General features: G+C 52.2%; 1 protein-coding gene across 6 annotated transcripts in view; it reads right to left on the minus strand.

Moving 5' to 3' along the window:
- The window catches only part of LCK (LCK proto-oncogene, Src family tyrosine kinase), a 33987-nt gene that overhangs the window by 7363 nt on the left and 13588 nt on the right, over positions 1-13036 (minus strand). The window contains exons 1-9 of one of the 6 annotated variants that reach the window (XM_015134128.3): positions 6129-6285; positions 5923-6032; positions 5623-5704; positions 5358-5448; positions 5029-5127; positions 4783-4886; positions 4280-4429; positions 3854-4006; positions 3557-3736 (exon numbers count right to left, since the gene is read on the minus strand). In XM_015134128.3, the coding sequence (XP_014989614.1) occupies positions 3557-3736; positions 3854-4006; positions 4280-4429; positions 4783-4886; positions 5029-5127; positions 5358-5448; positions 5623-5704; positions 5923-6027 (964 nt within the window). In that variant the 5' untranslated portion in view covers positions 6028-6032; positions 6129-6285. Of the gene's footprint in view, positions 1-3556; positions 3737-3853; positions 4007-4279; positions 4430-4782; positions 4887-5028; positions 5128-5357; positions 5705-5922; positions 6053-6128; positions 6286-13036 lie in introns of those variants that run through there. The other 5 variants (XM_077964645.1, XM_015134119.3, XM_015134108.3 and 2 more) reach the window with 5 other exon arrangements.

Raw genomic sequence — 13036 nt, forward strand, 5'->3', positions numbered from 1 at the left:
GGAACCTTGACAACAGGAACCTTGTTTCATCCATCCATGTTCCTGGTGCCCAGCCCAGAGTAAGAAACAATAACAATGTGCTGAATATATTGGATGGAATACAGAAAGAGGGGGTCTGGGGGTCTGAAGGACCACCTCTCTAATAGTGGAGGGCAGCTGGACATGAGTGGAAGTTGCTAGGATGGAGTGAATGACCACTGGCCCTTCCCAAGAGATTAAAACCCTGTGGGCCGGGCGCGGTGGCTCAAGCCTGTAATCCCAGCACTTTGGGAGGCCGAGGCGGGCGGATCACAAGGTCAGGAGATCGAGACCACAGTGAAACCCCGTCTCTACTAAAAATACAAAAAATTAGCCGGGCGCGGTGGCGGGCGCCTGTAGTCCCAGCTACTCAGGAGGCTGAGGCAGGAGAATGGCGGGAACCCGGGAGGCGGAGCTTGCAGTGAGCCGAGATCGCGCCACTGCACTCCAGCCTGGGCAACAGCGTGAGACTCCGTCTCAAAAAAAAAAAAAAAAAAAAACCTGTGAAATGGCCGGGCGCGGTGGCTCATGCCTGTAATCCCAGCACGTTGGGAGGCCGAGGCTGGTGGATCACAAGGTCAGGAGATCGAGACTACGGTGAAACCCCATCTCTACTAAAGATACAAAAAATTAGCCAGGCGCGGTGGCGGGCGCCTGTAGTCCCAGCTACTCAGTATGCTGAGGCAGGAGAATGGCGTGAACCCGGGAAGCGGAGCTTGCAGTGAGCTGAGATCGCGCCACTGCACTCCAGCCTGGGCGACAGAGCGAGACTCTGTCTCAAAAAAAAAAAAACCCTGTGAAAGGATGACAGCAACCTGAGTGTCCCCACTTTGAGTGCTGAACTAGTTACCAAAGACAAAGACCTCCCCCACACACAGCAAATACGGAGACATATATATACTGCCATTCTTCCATTGTGTCCATGGCAGATGTTACTAATCATTCCCAGCACTCACTTCCATTGAACCTCAGAATCCTTCTCCAGCGCTACAAGCAACTACCAATCAAAGTCGATACACATGATAGACTGGGCATGGTGGCTCACACCTGTAATCCCAGCCCTTTGGGAGGCCAAAGCGGGAGGATCACCTGAGGTCAGGAGATCGACAGCAGCCTGGCCAACAAGGTGAAAACCTGTCTCTACTAAAAATACAAAAATTAGCCAGGCATGGTGGCACATGCTTGTGGTCCCAGTTACTTGGGAGTCTGAGGCATGAGAACCCAGGAGGAGGAGGTTGAAGTGAGCTGAGATCGTGCCGCTGCACTCCAGCCTGGAGGACAGAGTGAGACAAAAAAAAAAAAAAGATACACATGACATAATCTATTTGCGATTTCCCATTAGCCAATGAACAGCTTGTTTCTCTTCCTGAAAGAAGGATAGATCTTACACTCCCAAAGAATCAGAGCCAGATAACAGCGACAAACCTATTGATCAGTTACTATATAGTAGCCATAGTTTTGTGGTTTTTTTGTGTTTTGTTTTTTTGAGACAAGGTCTCACTCTGTTACCCAGGTTGGAGTGCAGTGGTGCAATCACAGCTCAGTGCAGCCTCAACCTCCTGGGCTCAAGTGGTCCTCCCACTTCAGCCTCCCAAGTAGCTGGGACTACAGGCATACACCACCACGCTCGGCTAATTTTTACAAATTTTTTGTAGGAATGAGGTCTCGCTATGTTGCACGGACTGGTCTTGAACTTCTGGGCTCAAGTGATCCACCCACCTTGGCCTCCCAAAGTGCTGAGGTTATAGGCTTGAGCCACTACACCTGGAAGTAGGCATAGTCCTTTTTTTTTTTTTTTTTTGAGACCAAGTGTCACTCTATCGCCCAGGCAGGAGTGCAGTGGTGCGATCTTGGCTCACTGTAAACTCTGCCTCCTGGGTTCACGTCATTCTCCTGCCTCAGCCTCCTGAGCAGCTGGGACTACAAGTGCCCGCCACCGCGCAGGCTAATTTTTTTTATTTTTAGTAGAGATGGGGTTTTACTGTGTTAGCCAGGATGGTCTCGATCTCCTGACCTTATGATCCGCCCACCTTGGCCTCCCAAAGTGTTGGGATTACAGGCGTGAGCCACTGGACCCGGCCTAAAGTAGGCATAGTTCTAACTGCTATATATGCATTAATTATTTCATCCTCACAAGACCCTATGAGGAGGTTACTAATGCATTATTATAGTAGGAAACCATGACAGAAAGAGGTGATGTAATTATCACAAAGCCATAAAATCATGAAGCCAGACTTCTGACCCAGGCAGTCAGACGCTAGAGGCCTTGATGAATACTCTGTATTAATTCTGGTGAGCCCATTTAGATTTCTGCTGTTATTCTTGAGGAAACTGAGCACCAGAGACAGTGCAGGCACTTGGCCTGTCACACAGCAAATCGGTGTGAACAAAGCTGAGGCTAGAAACTCGTATTCCTCTTCCTGGGGCTCTCACTCTGTCCAGTATCAGACCAAGAAGGGTGCGGGGTGGGGGGGCTCACTCAGAACTGAAAAAGAGGGCTTCCGGGGCAGATCTGCCCTCCCAAAGCTCAGGGGCAGAAGGGAGAGAAACAGGGGTAGGGACCCATTCGCTTTCTGAGATCAAGCATCCTGAGATCAAGGTAGGGCTTTGAAGAAGGTAAACAGAATGGCAGGTCAGGGCAGGTTGGGGTGAATGCTCTTCCAGAACATTCTTGCTACCTTAGGCTCGCCCCCAGACAGGATCAGAGGATATACCTTTTTCACATGCCTGGAGGTGAGTCTTTTTTTTTTTTTCTTTTTTTTTTTTCTTTTTTTTTTTTTCTTTTTTTTTTTTTCTTTTTTTTTTTTCTTGAGATGGAGTCTTGCTCAGTCGCCCAGGCTGGAGTGCAGTGGCGCGATCTCGGCTCACTGCAAGCTCCGCCTCCCGGGTTCACGCCATTCTCCTGCCTCAGCCTCCTGAGTAGCTGGGACTACAGGTGCCCACCACCACGCCTGGTTAATTTTTTGTATTTTTTAGTAGAGACGGGATTTCACCGTGTTAGCCAGGATGGTCTCGATCTCCTGACCTGGTGATCCGCCCGTCTCAGCCTCCCAAAGTGCTGGGATTACAGCTGTGAGCCACTGCACCCGGCCTTTTTTTTTTTTTTTTTTTTTGAGACAGAGCTCTGTCACCCAGGCTGGAGTTCAGTAGCATGATCTTGGTTCACTGCAATTGCAACCTCATCCTCCCAGATTAAAGGGATTCTCCTGCCTCAGCCTTCTGAGCAGCTGGGATTACAGGCATGCGCCACCACACCTGGCTAATTTTTGTATTTTTAGTAGAGACGGGGTTTCACCATGTTGGTCAGGCTGGTCTCGAACTCCTGACCTCGTGATCTGCTGGCCTCAGCCTCCCAAAGTGCTGGGATTACAGGCCTGAGCCACTGCGCCCAGCTGGAGGTGAGTCTTTAGGGGCCAGGAAAGCTCAATAAACCCTCCTTGCTTGAGCTTTGGGCCAGAAAAAAAGGTGTACTTTCACCCTCCGGCAGGGACAGCGGGGAGAGCAGTGTCCCCCGGCAGCCGACTCGGGCGGCACCCACCATTCTCCATGTATTCAGTGATGATGTAGATGGGCTCCTGGGTGACCACAGCGTAGAGCCGAACCAGCCGCTGGTGTTGCAGCTGCTTCATGAGGTTGGCCTCGGCCAGGAAGGCGTCCGGGGACATGCTACCCTGCTTCAAGCTCTTCACTGCCACCTTTGTGTGCCCGTTGTAGTACCCTGGATCGGGGAAGGGAAGGAGTGGGAGAGTCGCCAGGCAGCTGTCCTGGGACTCTCACCACCTCAGCAGCCCCTCCCGTTCCCCTCTTCCCGGGCAGTCCTGGAGGCCACACTCACCCATCCACACCTCCCCGAACTGTCCAGCCCCCAGCCGCTCCACCAGCTTCAGCGTCTCCCTGGGAACCTCCCACTCGTCCTCCCACCATGGCTTCTGGGGCTTCTGGGTCTGGCAGGGGCGGCTCAGCCGTGTGCACAGCCCATCTGAAGCATCTGCGAGGACAAGGGAGGGGTGAAGACTGTCAATATGGCAGGCCTCGTATTGACACCACTTCCCCCACTTCTCCAAGCTCCTATCTAGGTGAAGTGGACTAGCAGGGGGGTGTGGGGCTGTCACCCAAACACTTGGGTCCGTAGGGTCAAGTTCCACACCTCACCCACTGCGGGGAATGGAGGAGCGCATTGAAAGATGGATGGGGGACACCCGAGGGGGACTGAGGGGAGATAGGCTGATAGGGCACGGGGGAGGGGTCCTGCCGGGCTCACTGGTGTAATGGCGGACCAGTTCATGCAGGCCGGGAAAAGTGATTCGGGGGGAGATGTAGAAGCCACCGTTGTCCAGATTACGGATTTTGTAATGTTTCACCACCTCTCCCTGGTTCTGGTCGAAGTCCCGGACCGACAGTGAAAACGATCCTGAATGAATGAATGGATGGACAAAGGGACTAAAGAACGCAGTGAGTCTGGCCCGCCACCGCGCCCCCCTCGGGCTCACCCCGCGTCCCCACCTCGGGCTCACCCTGCGCTCCCCCTCGGACTCACCCCGCGTCCCCATCGGGCTCACTCCGCGTCCCCACCTCGGGCTCACCCTGCGCTCCCCCTCGGACTCACCCCGCGTCCCCATCGGGCTCACTCCGCGTCCCCACCTCGGGCTCACCCTGTGCTCCCCCTCGGACTCACCCCGCGCCCCCCTCGGGCTCATCCCGCGCCCCCACCTCGGGCACACCCTGCGGCACCCCCGCGCCCGGTCGAGACCACTGCCCGCTCACCCGCGGTGCTCTCGCTCTCCCGGATGAGGAAGGAGCCGTGAGTGTTCCCGGGCGCCAGGAGCTGCCGCTCCGCGTCCTTGCGGCTCAGGTTCTTGAAGAACCAGCTGTGCACGGCGGAAGCGAACGAAGGCTGTCGTCGGATATTCCTCCGTGGCCCTCAAGCCTTCACCGCCACCCCAGGCCCACTCCCTGCTCCAGGATCCCTAGATCTGCTCCCGCTCACCCCCACGACGGGTCCCCACTTACGGTTCGGGCTCCAGGCTGTTCGCCTTGGCCACAAAATTGAAGGGGATGAAGCCTTCCTGGCCTGTGGTCAGGGACTGCGCCTTCCACCACTCGCCGCTCCTGCGCCACGGAGGCGGATCAGTGTGGCTAGCTCAGCTGTCGACCTGAGACCCTCCCTCAAAGACCCCTCCACCCCTTAAGCCAGCCTCGCCGAACCCTGGCTCAGCAGTCCTGAGCCTTGAATTTTGTCCCAAGGGCGGCCACCCCAACCGGTGGCCTCAGGAGGGCTGCGGTCCCGGAGATCGCGCTCCCTCACGGACTCCTCCAGAGCAAGGTGGAGAGGGACTCACTGCTCCAGGATGCGGAGCTGCTCCCCCTTCTCAAAGCCCAGGTCTCCGTCGTGAGAGGGCTCATAGCTGTGCAGGGCGATAACCAGGTTGTCTGTAAAAACAAGGGGCATCAGGGAGAACCGGGCTGGGATGGGCAGAAAGCCTGGAGTTACAGGGCGGGGGACAAGGAAGGCAGGACCGGGGAGAGAGTAGGTGGGGGTGAGGTGGAAGCCAACAGCCAGGGATCGGCAGGCCTTGTCTTTCAGGCCCTGCTGCCTGGGGTCACCTTGCAGTGGGGAGGCCGGCGGATTGGAGCCTTCGTAGGTGACCAGTGGGTCCCGCACCTCAGAGCCATTTCTGATGAGCAGCTGTGGAGTAGGGGATGAGGGTGGGGTCAGAAAGCAGAAGACTGGGTTAGACTCTGGCCCCCTTCCCCCCTGCCCTGCTCTCAGTCTCTCCAGCCTGGTTGGGTGTTATCCCTGAGTCTACCAGCTACTTGCTGTGTGATCTTAGGAGAGTCATTTCTTTCTCCTGGGTTGCATGCTCTACCCAACTCCCTCACCAAGGCCCCTGTCTCGCCTCTTACCGTGCCCTTGCCATCCAGTGGGACTATGGGATAATGGCAGTTCTCACACACATCGATGTTTTCCATCCAGTCATCTTCCGGGTGTGAGCTGCAGCCACAGCCCATGGTCCCTGAGGGAATGGAGAGGGGGCTGAAGGGGCTCCCCCAAGATCTGCTCCCCAACATCAGACATCATGGGGCCTTGCCCTGGAAAGTTCCAAAAGTACCTGAGATTGTGAGATCTTGGGATCTCCATTCACCAGCCACAGAAAAGCTAAAAGAGGGGGTCCCAGCTCCAAACCGTTGCTCCCTCTGAGCCCTCAGGCTGCAAGTAAATTCACACACGGCCCCTGAGCTCTATCTAGCCCCACCCTCCCACCTGGGATGGGCAAACCGCCACAGGCACCTTTGTTAGTCTAGTTACCCACTTCCTGCCTCTGCCCCCTCCCTCTCCCTCTGCCGGCACCCTGTGTTGGGAGGACCACCTCCTAGAGATGACACACACTTTCCCAAGCCTGGGGGAGACCTGACTTATCAGACCCTCCCCTACTGGAGAGGTGTGCACGCCCCACCTACTATTATAATTCCCCTGTCTAGCTGAGGAGGCTGAGAAAGAGGCTTCTGCTCCCTAAGTCCACCATCAGGACCCCGCTGTTCCTCTCACATAGCCCCACAGTCACCTCACAGGGTTCCTTCAAACACAGGCGTGCTTCTCCCCAGCAGAAAACCCTCCAGTCAGTCTGTTGGCCATAACTTTTTTTTGTCGCTTATTTGCCTGTGTTAGCACTGGAAATTTTTTGTCTGATGAAATCAAGCAGAACTCCATAGATAAAGCGATAAGTGTGGGCCTGTTTTGTCTGAAGCAGAATGGGGCCCTCACTTTGAAGCCCCCGGAGTCCCTGCAGCTCCTCCTTGTCTAGGGCTGCTCCTCAGAGCGCTTGGAAAGCGCTGTCCTCAAATAAAGTTTGATGTACCGTGCATTCCAGAACTTCAAGATCAAATCCACCTTCGCAGTCCATTCTGCTACACACACACTCTCTCACACACACACACTCACACACACCCTATATATACACAGACCCTACACACACACACACACAGAGGCACCCCCATCCCACCTCCACAGAGGCATCCACACACACTTTCACATACACACACACTCACCCCTCACAGGTACCCCCCCACACTCACACACAGACTCACCCTCCCACACTCAGGCACCCACACTCACACTCAATAAACACATACTCTCACCCCCCAAAAGTGCCCCCCAACACACACAGGCACCCACCCTCACACACACACATTCACACACACTCTCTACACATATTCCCCACACACACAGGCACCCATACCCACAAACACACACACTCATCCACACACCCACACAGTCACACCCACAAACACACCCACATACACACACACACACACAGGCACCCACACCCGCACACATGACCCCCACACACACATTCATACACACACACAGGCACCTCCACATACCCACACCCATGCACACACCCACACACTCACCCCCACATACACTCACACACACGCACAGGCATCTCCTCCATACATACCCCCACACACCCACACTCACACACACAAACACACCCACACACAGGCACCCCCACACACACCTCCACACACAGCCTGTGTTCTGAACTATTCTTGCCTTTCCCAGACACCCCATGCTATTTTCTTTTTTTTCTTTTTTTTTTTTTTTGAGATGGAGTCTCACCGTGTCGCCCAGGCTGGAGTGCAGTGGCCGGATCTCAGCTCACTGCAAGCTCCACCTCCCGGGTTTACGCCATTCTCCTGCCTCAGCCTCCCGAGTAGCTGGGACTACAGGCGCCTGCCACCTCGCCCGGCTAGTTTTTTGTATTTTTTAGTAGAGACGGGGTTTCACCGTGTTAGCCAGGATGTTCTCAATCTCCTGACCTCGTGATCCGCCCCTCTCGGCTTCTCGAAGTGCTAGGATTACAGGCTTGAGCCACCGCACCCGGCCGCTATTTTCTTACTTAATGCCTTTGTACTTGTGGATCCCTCTGCTGTGAAATGTGCCCTCTTTCTCTCTCTCTTTCTCTCTCTCTCTCGAGACAGGGTCCCCCTTCCTTGCCCAGGCTGAAGTGCAGTCGTGCAATCCCCTTAGACCCCCTGGGCTCAAGCAGTCTTCCCACCTCAACCTCCCCAGCAGCTAAGACTAAAGGTGCACACCATCATGCCCAGCTGATTACTTTTTTGTAGAGATGAGGTCTCACTATGTTGCCCAGTCTGGTCTCGAACTCCTGGGCTCAAGCAATCCTCCTGCATTGGCCTCCCAAAATGCTAGGATTATAGGCATGCACCACTGAACCCAGTCGGCATGCTCTCTTTTGTCCACCTGCTGAATTCTAACTCAACCTTCAAGGCTCAGTTCAAATATTACCCTTTTTTTTTTTTTTTTCCTGCAACTTCTACCTTCCAGGTTCAAACAATTCTCCTCCCTCAGCCTCCTGATAGCTGGGATCACAGGCATGCACCATCATGCTTGGCTAACTTGTAATTTTAGTAGAGGCAGGGTTTCACCATGTTGGCCAGGCTGGTCTTGAACTCCTGGCCTCAAGCAATCCTCCTGCCTCAGCCTCCCAAAGTGTTGGGATTACAGGAACCTAGCCTAAATATCACCTAGTCTGTGAAGACTTCCCAATGGTCTTTGCTTCCCTCTCACCCCAGTCTCTTGCAACATTCTATTCAGACCTCAATAATCAACTTAGGCACAGAGTTCCACGATTACTGATTCACGTGTCACCCCAAGGTCCCACTGCCTCTCCCATACCTTTGATGAGAGTGGGGGTTCATCAAGAGCAGAAACTGTAGTTTATTCGTCTGAAAGCCTCCAGCACCCAAAATTAGTTAATAAATGTCAACTGGAACGTGGAGTGTTAATGCACAGAGTCTCCCATCTGCAAAGGTCTTAGAAACCAGCAAGCCTAATCTCCAATTTTACTATTTGTTGATCTATTTTTGAGATAATGTCTCACTTTTTTGCCCTGACTGCAGTGCAATGACCCAATCCTAACTCACTGAAAACTCAAACTCCTGGGCTCAAGTGATCCTCTAACCTCAGCCTCCTGGGTAGCTGGCACCACTGAGCCCAGGTGATTTTTTGTTTGTTCTAGAGATGGGGGTATTGCTATGTTGCTCGGACTGGTCTCAAACTCCTGGCCTCAAGTGATCCTTCCTCCTTGGCCTCCCAAAGTGCTGGGATTACAGGCATGAGCTGCTATACCTGGCTAAACCTCTGATTTTAGATGAGCAAACTGAGGCCCACAGAGGTATGCTTAAAGTCACACAACCTATTTGGAGTAGAGCAAACCTGGAGTTGCTGGCTGGGCGTGGTGGCTCACATCTGTAATCCCAGCACTTTGGGAGACTGAGGCAGTAGGATCATTCAAACTCAGAAGTTCCAGACTAGCCTGGGCAACATAGTGAGACCTCACCTCTAGAAAAAAATCAAAAAATTAGCCAGGTGTGGTGGTGCACGCCTGTACTTCCAGCTACTCGGGAGGCTGAGGCAAAAGATCACTTGAGCCCAGGAGCTCAAGAGTGCGATGAGCTATGATTGTGCCACTGCACTCCAGCACTCCAGCCTGGATAACAGAGCGAGAACCTGTCTAAAAAAAAAAAAGGCTGGACTTGGTGGCTCACACCTGTAATCCTAGCACTTTGAGAGGCCAAGGTGGGCAGATCACAAGAGATCAAGACCATCCTGGCCAACATGGTGAAACCCTGTCTCTACTAAAAATACAAAAATTAATTGGGCATGGTGGTGGGTGCCTGTAATCTCAGCTACTCAGGAGGCTGAGGCAGGAGAATAATTTGAACCCGCGAGGCGGAGGTTGCAGTGAGCCAGGATTGTGCCACTGCACTCCAGCCTGGCAACAAAGCGAGACTCCATCTCAGAAAAAAAAAAAAAAAAAAAAAAAAAAAGCAGGCTGGGCACGGTGGCTCATGCCTGTAATCCCAGCACTTTGGGAGGCTGAGGCGGGTGGAGCACGAGGTCAGGTGTTCAAGATCAGCCTGACCAACATGGTGAAACCCTATCTCTACTAAAAATACAAAAATTAATCAGTTGTGGTGGCGTGCACCTATAATCCCAGCTACTCAGGAGGCTGAGGCAGGAGAATCACTTGAACCCGGGAGGCAGAGGTTGCAGTGAGCCAAGATCACGCCACTGCATTCCAGCATGGACAACAGAGCGAGACTCTGTCTCAAAAAAAAAAAGCAGGCTGGGCACGGTGGCTCATGCCTGTAATCCCAGCACTTTGGGAGGCCAAGGTGGGTGAATCACCTGGAGTCAGAAGTTCAAGACGACCAGCCTGGCCAACATGGTGAAACCCCGTCTCTACTAAAAATACAAAAATTAGCTGGGTGTGGTGGCGCGCTTCTGTAATCCCAGCTACTCAAGAGGCTGGGGCAGGAGAATTGCTTGAACCAGGGAGGTGGAGGTTGCAGTGAGCCAAAATCACGCCATTGCACTCCAGCCTAGGTGACAGAGCAAGACACCATCTCAAAAAAAAAAAAAAATAGAATCTTCCTCCGAGCTGCTGTACCTGGCCAAATCTTTGATTAAAATTTAAACTTGAGGCCAGGTGCAGTGACTCACATCTGTAATCCCAGCACTTTGGGAGGCTGAGGAGAGAGGATTGATTGAGCCCAGGAGTTTGAGACCAGCCTGGACAATGTGGTGTGACCCTTCCTCTATTTAAATTGTTTTTTAACTTGAAAATAAGAAAATTTGCATCTAAATGAGGTAGCTTAGTAGGTAAAAACTTTAAAATCATGAGATCCATGTGGGGAAGAGGGTGTGCAGAACAGGAAATGGTAAAAGACACCTTGTCTTCACAAGAGTTTAGGAAACACTAATACAGTTCACCAGCCTCATTTTAAAACTAGGGAAGGCTGGGCGCGGTGGCTCACGCCTGTAATCCCAGCACTTATAGGAGGCTGAGGCGGGTGGATTACGAGGTCGGGAGATCGAGACCATCCTGGCTAACACAGTGAAACCCCGTCTCTACTACAGAATACAAAAAATTAGCCGGGCGTAGTGGCAAGCGCCTATAGTCCCAGCTACTCGGGAGGCTGAGGCAGGAGAATGGCGTGAATCCAGGAGGCGGAGGTTGCAGTGAGCCGAGATTGTGCCACTGCACTCCAGCCTGGGCGACAGAGCAAGACTCTGTCTCAAAAAAAATAAAATAAAAAATAAAACTAGGGAAAAAGAGAGGTTAAGTGATTGTCCCAATAACACGCTGAGGGTTCCTGGCAGATGCAAAACTCAAATTAGATCCTTTTTTTTTTTTTTTTTTTTTTTTAGGCGAGGTCTCACTATGTTGCCCAGGCTGGTCTCTAACTCCTGGGCTAAAGTGCTTCTCCCACCTCAGCCTCCCAGATAGCTGGGATTGCTGGCACATGCCTGGCTTGGCTCCTACATTCTTTATCAAGATTCTCTCCTCTACTTTTCACTCCCTGGGAAGTCTAAGGGCAGAGGGGGAGGGCTGAGAGGTCTAGGAGAATGTGAGACAGGAAGGCAGGTCTGACAGGGTCCATTCCCCATCAAAAATTTGACCACTGTGCTGTTAACAAAGGCTTTTCTCTTCAAGACAATCCTCCCTCTACCTGGAATGCATGTTTCTGGTTATGTATTTACCTGACTGGTGAATGCAAGTCTATGCATATGAAACCATATGCAGTGAGCACTGTGCTTATGGGTGCATGTCTGTGGGTCTGCAGGAGTCTGTGTGTGCAGAGGGATATATAACAGAATGAGACTATGAATAGCAGCAACTGTCCCTATGTAATTGTGAGGTCATATAGGCATACATCTGTGGGTGTTATCCCCATCCTTCCGGTCTTCTTCTTCTTCTTTTTTTTTTTTTTTGAAACAGTGTCTTGCTCTGTCGCCCAGGCTGTAGTGCAGTGCCGTGGCACTGTCTCAGCTCACTGCAAACTCTGCCCCTGGGCTCAAGGGATCCTCTTACCTCAGCCTCCTGAGTAGTGGGGACTGCAGGCCCATGCCACCAAGCCTGACTAATTTTTGTATTTTTTGTAATGATGGGGTTTCACCATGTGGACCAGGCTGGTCTTGAACTCCCGGGCTCAAGTAACCTGCCACTTTGGCCTCCCAAAGTGCTGGGATTACAGGCGTGAGCCACCGTGCCCAGCCTTTTATTTTTACCTTTTTGTAGAGACAAGGTTTCACCATGTTGCCCAGGCTGGTCTCAAACTCATGGGCTCAAGCAGTCCTCCCACCTCAGACTCCAAAAGTGTTGGGATTGCAGGCATGAACCACCATGCCCAGTCTAATTTTTATTTTATTTATTTATTTATTTTGAGACGGAGTCTTGCTCTGTCCCCCAGGCTGGAATGCAGTGGCACAATCACGGCTGACTGCAACCTCCACGTCCTGGATCAAGTAATTCTCCTGTTTCAGCCTCCCAAGTAGCTGAGATTACAGGTGCGCACAACCATGCCCACTAATTTTTATTATTTTTAGTAGAGACAGGGTTTCACCATGTTGGCCAGGTTGGTCTCAAACTCCTGACCTCAAGTAACCTGCCCGCCTCAGCTTCTCAGAGTGTTGGGATGACAGGCATGAGCTACCAGACCTGGCCGGTAGCCTTTCTATAATCGTCACAAAATGTTCTGTGGACCACGGGCAGTCTGCAGTTTGACTGAGAATATTACATGTCCTAGTCAGAGGCAGCCTCGAATCTACGAAATTCTTACTCCTGACCTTGGATTCCTAAATTGTGAGAAAAGAATGTCCTGTTTCATTCACCCCAGAATCTGCCCTCATTGCTGGTTCTGGGAGCCCTGGGGATTCCTTTCATCTGGTTTTTTTTTTTTTTTTTTTTTTTTTTTTCTTCTTCCACTTCTTTCTTTCAGACAATGAGAAATTTATATTAAGCTTTAATTTTGATTTTCTTTTTATTGACCTCATTTATTAACCTGGTTAGATCATGTTGGCTACTCAGCAATCTTTGTCAAACTAAGACCAGAAGGAGTCTGGGCGTGGTGACTCACAGCTATAATCCCAGCACTTTGGGAGGCTGAGGCAGTAGGACTCCTTGAGCCCAGGGGTTCAAGAGACCAGCCT

Source organism: Macaca mulatta, chromosome 1 (genome assembly GCF_049350105.2).
Source record: "Macaca mulatta isolate MMU2019108-1 chromosome 1, T2T-MMU8v2.0, whole genome shotgun sequence".
Lineage (NCBI taxonomy): Eukaryota > Metazoa > Chordata > Mammalia > Primates > Cercopithecidae > Macaca > Macaca mulatta.